General features: G+C 37.1%; 1 protein-coding gene across 4 annotated transcripts; it reads right to left on the bottom strand.

The window, feature by feature from the left end:
- Positions 1–5,071: 5,071 nt before the first annotated feature.
- Positions 5,072–7,839, bottom strand: LOC113315104. 4 transcript variants are annotated; one of them, XM_026563421.1, is made up of 6 exons: positions 7,631–7,838; positions 7,421–7,508; positions 6,953–7,209; positions 6,173–6,782; positions 5,805–6,091; positions 5,072–5,471 (listed from the first exon to the last, which is right to left on the bottom strand). In XM_026563421.1, exons 3-5 carry the CDS (start codon positions 7,129–7,131, stop codon positions 5,990–5,992), a joined length of 891 nt encoding a protein of 296 aa, XP_026419206.1. In that variant the 5' UTR covers positions 7,132–7,209; positions 7,421–7,508; positions 7,631–7,838; the 3' UTR covers positions 5,072–5,471; positions 5,805–5,989. The 4 variants fall into 4 exon arrangements, 3 of the variants coding, with proteins under 3 accessions (XP_026419206.1, XP_026419205.1, XP_026419207.1); XM_026563420.1 differs by having other exon boundaries at positions 7,421–7,511; XR_003342746.1 differs by lacking the exon at positions 7,631–7,838 and having other exon boundaries at positions 6,173–6,890; positions 7,421–7,601.
- Between the last annotated feature and the right edge of the window lie 936 nt (positions 7,840–8,775).

Below are 8,775 nucleotides of genomic sequence, written 5' to 3' on the forward strand. Positions count from 1 at the left end.
TGATTCCAACTATATTTCAGGGGTTCTACCAAATGATTTATGGATGCTAAAACAGTTGAAAACATTATATGTTTAGGACAATAGACTCTCTCGGCCACTGATTGGAGTTGCTAATCTCACTAACCTTGTACAGTTAGATTTATCCCAGAATAATTTCTCAACCCTCCCGAATGTATTTGCCAGCCTGGGCAAGCTGGAATATTTGTATGCTCATTCTAACATATTTTCCTGATTCGAACAGTAGAGAGTTGCTAATCTCACTAACCTTGTACAGTTAGAGAGTTGTTCAATTACAAGGAAATCTTATGTACTACACAAGACACAATTGAAGCAAAGATAATTTGATTCACTTAAATCGGTTCATGAACTTTATATCCACGGTTTGCAAAAGCATTCCTTAGTCTTTATAAGTTTAAGTTCGGAAATCATCTTCAGATATATAACCTTCTCAAGTTCACAGACTAGGTTCGCGGACTTAAGATACTGAACAGAGTTCAAAAACTCCAGTAGAAATTCTCGGGATGAGAACTTCTCCGGTTCGCGGACTTGGCTCACGCAAGTAGTTTGTTAACTCCAGCAGAAATTCTCGGGTTGAGAACTTCGGCAGTTTGCGGACTGAGTTCGCGGACTTAGATACAAGCCATTCTTCCAGTATAGGACTTATGCACATATGTTTTTCCACAACATACTTATGTCCATTATTGGTTATGTAATCTAAACTCTCATTCCAATCATTGAAACATTCTTTGAGGACGTTATATAGTTGTTCACTATTTCTCGTCAAAGTGATTGAAACATATCATGACTTTCGTCACTAGGTAAAGAAAAACGTGGTCGAAGCGAAACGCTTACCAACACATATTTCGAGATATAGATAGGCGAGGTATACTCGGCTCGAAATACCAAATGTGTATAATCTAAGTCTATATATATAGCATACGACTTTTTGTCTCAAGAAGTAAGAGATAAAATAGATAGACTTTTGAGTGACAGATAAGTTCAAGTCGTCACATACCTTTTTATCGAGAAGTTCCACCGGTTCCTTGAGTAGTTCTTCTACTTTTATGATGAATCGCCATGAAGTCCTTGAGTTCAACTACACTTACTATCCTAGTCCGAGACTTAGTATAATAGACTAGAAATCAAGACTTATAGTTTTGATCACTAACATTGACAAACATGCTTGATATAGCAACGCATGCGAGTTAGACCGAGCAGTGCTCTAACAATATCCCCCTTTGTAAATTTTAGTGACAAAACTATCAATACATATGTAATACAAAAAAGATAATGAAACTTTCGTAGCTCCTATTCCACATGTCTAATCTTTAACATTCCTCGAAATCTTCGTCCTTCCAAGTACTCCAATGATCCCAAAGGTTGTAAGTTTAGCATCACCGTTGTTGAAGATCCGTAGCTATAACAATGAGAAAGCATTGGTCTCGATCATTGTTATACAGTGTCATAGTATTATTACACAGTGTCAAAGTCCAATTGTATCACAACTTTAACAATAATACTATGGTGATATGTATCACTCCCCCTTAATCAATACTCCATCTCGATCATGGAAACCACTCCCCCTTACACAATAACCCGAAAACCATATGTACTTGTAGTGTGAACTACATATTAATACTATGACACTCTAAATTATCATGTCTTTGGATGGAAAAGATGTCAATATGATTGTTAAGCCATCAATCAAGGAAAAAGAGAAATTTCCAGTATTTTCATCCTTGAAAAGAAAAAGGAGGAATACAAGAAAGCCAAGGGTTGTTCCTTCTAACTCTCAGAAGTTTTCCGATGTTCTTGATGAGTTAAAGGAAGTAAGAAAGGAGATCGGTGAAATAAAGGCTTGTGTTTTAAGATCTTTGGAAATTAAGAAAGCCCTGGTTCAACATCACCAGCCAAGACGGTTTGTTGATATTAACTCCTTTCTCCACGAACCTTATGTACCAATGGCGGTTGATGACAAGGAGTTCGGGAATGATAAAGAATTTCTCAAAGATATTGACGCCTAGTATGTCTTCTTTTTGGCTTAGTTGGAAGAATAACTAGTGCTTGGAATAGCGATGATTGTGACTACATATAGCTATTATGTTTTCATCTTCTTTTGTTATTTTTTAGGTTTATTGATTTTAAATTCTAAAAATATTTGGAGAATGATGGTTTGCAGTATTTAATCTTTATGATTTTTTATATTGCAATTTGTTATGGGATATTGGTGTTTACGTCCGTGAACTATGTTGCCCCATATTGTGTCAAAAGTAAAGTCGTTCATGATCGATATTCATGTATTGATTTAAGGATGAATAGACTTTTGACAAATACAAAAGTTAAGCCTATATTGTCAATCCTTTGATGGAATATAGGTTAAAATCTTTTGTGAACAAGGATAAAGTCTATTATTGTTATGCATATAATGATTGAAAATAGAATAGATCCTTGTGTATTCCACAGTATTGATCTTCATTGATCCATGATCGAGATGGAGTATTGACTCAGGGGGAGTGATACATATCACCATAGTATTATTGTTAAAGTTGTGATACAATTGGACTTTGACACTGTATAATAATACTATGCCACTGTATAACAATGATCGAGACCAATGCTTTCTCATTGTTATAGCTACGGATCTTCAACAACGGTGATGCTAAACTTACAACCTTTGGGATCATTGGAGTACTTGGAAGGACGAAGATTTCGAGGAATGTTGAAGATTAGACATGTGGAATAGGAGTTACTAAAGTTTCATTATATTTTTTGTATTCCATATGTATTAATAGTTTTGTCACTAAAATTGACAAAGGGGGAGATTGTTAGAGCACTGCTCAGTCTAACTCGCATGTTGTTGCTATATCAAGCATGCTTGTCAATGTTAGTGATCAAAACTATAAGTCTTGATTTCTAGTCTATTATAGTTAAGTCTCGGACTAGGATAGTAAGTGTAGTTGAGCTCAAGGACTTCATGGTGATTCATCATACAAGTAGAAGAACTACTCAAGGAACCGGTGGAACTTCTCGACAAAAAGGTATGTGAAGACTTGAACTTATCTGTCACTCAAAATTCTATTTATTCTATCTCCTATTTCTTGAGACAAAAAGTCGTATGCTATATATATAGAGTTAGATTATACACATTTGGTATTCCGAGCCGAGTATACCTCGCCTATCTATATCTCGAAATATGTGTTGGTAAGCGATTCGCTTCGACCATGTTTTTATTTACCTAGTGACGAAAGTCATGATATGTTTCAATCACTTTGAAAATTGCTTTGACGAGAAATAGTGTAACAACTATATAACGTCCTCTAAGAATGTTTCAATGATTGGAATGAGAGTTTAGATTACATAACCAATAATGGACATAAGTATGTTATGGAAACACATATGTGCATAAGTCATATACTGGAAGAATGGCTTGTATCCAAGTCCGCGAACTGCCGAAGTTCTAAACCCGAGAATTTCTGCTGGAGTTAACAAACTACTTGTGTGAGCCAAGTCCGCGAACCCAGTCCCGCGAACCGGCAAAGTTCTCATCCCGAGAATTTCTGCTGGAGTTTGTGAACTCTGTCTAGTATCTTAAGTCCGCGAACCTAGTCTGCGAATTTGAGAAGGTTATATATCTGAAGATGATTTCTGAACTTAAACTTATAAAGAATAAGGAATTCTTTTTCAAAACGTGGCTATAAAGTTCATGAACCAATTGAAGTGAATCAAATCATCTTTGCTTCAGTTGTGTCTTGTGTAGTACATAAGATTTCCTTGCAATTGAACAATTCTCTAACTAGTTCATACGAGTCATTTGAACTAGTTATGGTGAAGAAGAAAATGGTTGGTATGAAATGCTCAAATGGCTAACCTTTTGGTTGACTATTGTTGAACCAACAATGCACACGTTTTGGTACGGTTAACAAACCTAGAAGCGTGCATTTCATTTGTGTATAACAAGCTAAGGTTTCGATCTAACGGTTGAGATATCTTAGCTTGAATCTAAATTAGGTTTTCATATAACGGTGGATAGTGTTTGCTTTGTGACCAAGGCGAAACCCTGATTTGAAAGACTATAAAAGGGAACATCTAGCAACTCTGCAAAACTAATCCCCACACCTTACGTGTGATACTAGTTTCGTTCTAGAGTCGGTTCTCCTTTAACCTTTGGTTTTCTTCTTCTAAAACCAGGTTAACGACTTAAAGACTTCATTGGGATTGTGAAGCCAGACCGATACTACTTTTATCGTAGTTGTGTGATCTGAACTTGCATCTTCTATCGTACGAGTACAATCATATTGATTGGCTTGATATTTGATATCTCCGATAGGCAAGATATAAAAAATAATCACAAACATCTTCGTCTCATCGTTTGTGATTCCACATCATCTTGTTTCGCTACCATACGATTAAGATTGTTGTGAGGTGATTGATTAATCTAGGCTGTTCTTCGGGAATATAAGACCGGATTATCAATTGGTTCCTGTTCACCTTGATTATATACCAAAAGACGGAACAAAAACTTTAGGGTTTTTCTGTGGGATACAGATTGACCCTTTGATGGACTTGTCTGTGTGAGACAGATTTGTTTATTGTCAAAGCCTGCGATTTTGGGTCGTAGCAACTCTTAGTTGTGGGTGAGATCATCTAAGGAAATCAACTGCGTAGTATTCTGCTGGTATCAGAGGCGTAGGGGTGCAACTGTACCTTGGATTAGTGGAAGACTGATTGGGGTTCAACTACAGTCCAGTCCAAAGTTAGCTTGGAGTAGGCTAGTGTCTGTAGCGGCTTAATACAGTGTGTATTCAATCTGGACTAGGTCCCGGGGTTTTGCTTCATTTTCGGTTTCCTCGTCAACAAAACTTCTGGTGTCTGTGTTATTTCTTTTTCGCATTATATTTGTTATATAATTGAAATAATACAGGTTGTGTGTTAGATCAATCAATTGGAGAATCCGACCTAACGGTTGTTGATTTATATTGATTGATACTTGGATATTGGTCTTTGGTACCATCCAAGTTATCTCTCTTTAATCGAGACTCGCAGTTTGCTTGAGTAAGATTAAATCGAGAGATTTAGATATAAACTCTTTGATATATTTTTTTATTGATTGAGTCTAACTGTCTAGTTGATTCTCATAAAAAGTATATTGGAGTTTGTCCATACAGATTGCTAAGCGAAATATTGGGTGGTGTTGTTAGACCCTCGCCTTTTCAAGTACCCCCAAGAATCTTGAAGTACATCCCTGATTTGGTCCAAGGATAGTTGCAGTTGCAAAACATGGGATTCGGAGTTAGCTAATTCCTGGCGTGCTCCAGCCAACTCTTCGGTCAGCACCCTTATAGCAGTAGACAACTCAGCATTTTCGCTCTCCTACCATGTGATTTCCTGTCTCACACCGACATCAGCACCACCTTCCAAAGCACGTTGTTTTGTTTTTGCGCATCATTTAGTTGGATCGCGGATTTCAGAAACTACACGGAAAGAGTAAATCATATTATGCTTCTTATCCTCTTAGCTACTCGATGTATACAAGAAATGAGCCGCCATTTTAAGGAAGCAAGGAAGCAACTTGAGCAAATAAGCATGTGGATATATACTAATTAAGCTGGTGAAAAGTCCCAGCCGAGTAACCATTCGCTGTAACCTCTTCCACTGGAATTCAGTGTTAGGCTAAGCATTAAACTAGTGCTTCGAATCTTGATATATAAGAAAATGTGTGATCGAGCTAGCCTCTTTAAATTAGTCGAGTACGAGGCGTGTCATTTAACCAAGGGCACGAATAGTGGATTGATCGATTCACTTACCTGGTTGAAATGTTCTGTCATGGTTTTAAGCAAAATGTTGTAGTCAGGCTCGTATATCGGCTGGACTGGAGATGGAGGGGCAACGGCAGATCGTCTAATGCCAGGATCAGATTGCGGGATCGAAGTGGGTCGGTATACTCTAACATTTTCATTCTCCGAACAAGGGTTAGTCGAGCCGCTTCCCATCATTCCAACGTCAGGAAATACTTCGAAGGCAGACAAAGGTTCAGGTGGCAAGGATGGTTGGATAACTTTTTCTCCATTATCTTGAGTAGGATCTCTGCGACCTGAAGTATACAAGAGTGAGAATTCAATCATCAAATTTGGGGTAATCAAGCATAGAGATTATGAGATATGTATAGATGTACCTGGTGATAAAACATCGTCATGGGCAGCTGTCGCGTGTCTTTGCTAGATGCAAATAGCGTGTTGGAGAAATCATTTCCTCTTACGGCTTCTCTTCCCGAAGGAACTTCAGCATCACCTAAGTCGATAAAAGGACTAGGACAACCGGAAGAAATATCGTCAGAATTTTCAGTGTTCATTCCAAGAACCTCATCGCTAGAACCAGAAGTCGTGCTCTCTCTATTTCCGTCAAGCACAGGGGAAAATCCACCTTTCGAGCCACACAAGCTCGCTTCTCGAAAGAGGAATTTTCGGACGTCGACCATTAAATGCAAAGGGAGGGGGCTGATCACCTTTTCGAAGCCTCTTGAGCCTTTTTCTACCGGTACTAGCTCCAAAGTCATGGGCATCCGAGGAATTATCGCCAGCTGTGAATGTCTTCGACGAATTCTAATCAAACTAAAAGGAGAGGATGATCCTTGGCAGTGATCAGTCTCCATTGAATTCATTTCTGGTGCCTTTGGAGAATGACAGTCGTAAGATTCTGAGTCAGATTCGATGGCAGTAACTCCTGGTCTTTGGTTAAGAGGAACAGCAGGAGTCGGGGCTGAGATTTCATTTGCATTCAGATCTCTATCATAACACCAGTCAACAAAGTCATCAGAAAGTGACACATCACGAATTTCTCTATACGAGCGTCGCTGCTATCATCAACTTCAGGACCATTTGGATGTGCATTTCCTGCTAAGCGACCAAGATTAATTCAATATAACAAGCGGTTAGAAAAAGAAGAAGAACGTTACCTGTTGGAATTAATTAAGCGATAGTAAGCGATGGAGATTGAAAGCACCCGCTTCAATGCAAAACAAAGTGACTGATGCATTTGATGTGCTGAAATTCCCCATGCATCAAGAAGCGAACAAGTAAAAGAGTCTACATGCATAGGAAGTCCGCAGGCAAGCTGATAAAGATTAACTACCATCTCATCGTTACGAACCGGGACGAAATCGTCTGAATCGCTCGAGGTCTGTATCGGTGTTTGAAGATGGAGGTCTCATTCCTAAATATGTTAGCAATGGAAATAGTTACTGACGTGACGAGGGCAAATCAATTTTAAAAACAAAACATTCAATAGTTCACACATATTACAGATGAGGAAGAGAAGAGCTACAGGATGTACCTCATACTAGAATCATTTCTTCAATCGTGGGAATTAAACTATGATGCTGACGTACATACTTAAAGATTACCGGTCAAAGACAATTACATACCTGATACTGGAGTAGAGCTTTAAATTAGAAGAAGCAAATGTTGTCTTGGTGATAAAGTCTTCTCCGAAAGGTATTTTTCGTTGCCCTCCTACTGAATCAAGTGAGAAATTGAGAAAAGCCTAAAATTTTATTTTTAGGGATTTGCTTTCAACACCAATTTGGGCATTTTCTCTAATAGATTATGGAATAGAAAATAAGAAGGATACATACCTTGGTAGTTGCTAATGAATTGGGCATACGAGGAATCCCTTGTATCTATTCATCAAAATGTAGGCGGCTCTTTATAACCTCAAAATATTGATATTCATCGAAATTACTGGCTCCATCGTGATCCTTCTTTATGTATCCGAACCATAGATAACCATTGATGTCGAAAAACATCATTGTCCCTTATAATATAGATATAGACTAGAAATAACCCGTGCCGTAACGGCACGACATGAGACAAAATAATTTTAAGTCATGATGATTTAAAAAATACTATGATAAGAATTATTTTGACCCATGGGAACTTGTAGATATGAGAATCTTAGATATTTGTCATCCAAATAGTTATAAATTCGGTTAAATTTGTAATTGATTAAATAAATAATTCCTGATAAATATATGAGGTAAATTGTTTTATTTTTTCATAAAATAATATTTTTTTTGTCCATCCCTAAAGATTGGTGGTTTTTGATACTATTTTGTATTGTATTCAGACCATTATGCTGAATCTTCATTGATATTACAATCCTTTCTGGATGAAATGTAACACCACTCAACACGTTTTCCATATTCAATATTTGCAACACCAAATCTGGAGTTAAGAAGCTGGAGGTGAATCAAGATAGTAAAGAAGGATTTGGTGATAGTGACGGGTCAGTAATTGAAGGTTTACATGATACTGCTCAATCATGTTGTGATAGAGGAAAGACAAACATTATTGAGAAGATAAAAAAATACAGTAGATGTAGAGGAAAAAGGAAACCACCCAAAAAGTCTGTGAGGTTTATGAAAAGATTGAGGTTTCAGTGTCAGTATAGCTTTGAAAAGGAATATGATTCCAAGCTAGATAGTTGTCTCATTTGCAATGCAGCAAAGAATGCAAGCTTGCGAATCTACATGTCCTAACTAGGTCAATTATAAGCTTTAAAATAGCATTTTCTTATTTCACTAATTTAAAATTAGGCTTATGATTGAGGTGAAAAGTTTTAGTAATTCATTATTTAGATAAATCTCAATTGTATGTATTTATTTTTATTTTTCGATTGTTACTAAAAAAATGAGTAAAATAAAAATGAATCTTTTGTATTTTTAGCATAATGTTCTATGTTATTTGCAGGTTGATGAACGACATTTAATTTATTTCAAGG

Source organism: Papaver somniferum, chromosome 10, assembly GCF_003573695.1.
Source record: "Papaver somniferum cultivar HN1 chromosome 10, ASM357369v1, whole genome shotgun sequence".
Lineage (NCBI taxonomy): Eukaryota > Viridiplantae > Streptophyta > Magnoliopsida > Ranunculales > Papaveraceae > Papaver > Papaver somniferum.

Coding starts and splice junctions, on each gene's coding strand:
- LOC113315104 (XM_026563422.1), bottom strand. CDS start 7,131: ATGGTAGTTAATCTTTATCAGCTTGCCTGCGGACTTCCTATGCATGTA. Junction 6,783..6,952: donor CGCTTAATTAATTCCAACAG/GTAACGTTCTTC, acceptor GTGTTATGATAG/AGATCTGAATGCAAATGAAA. Junction 6,092..6,172: donor TGACGATGTTTTATCACCAG/GTACATCTATAC, acceptor TGTATACTTCAG/GTCGCAGAGATCCTACTCAA.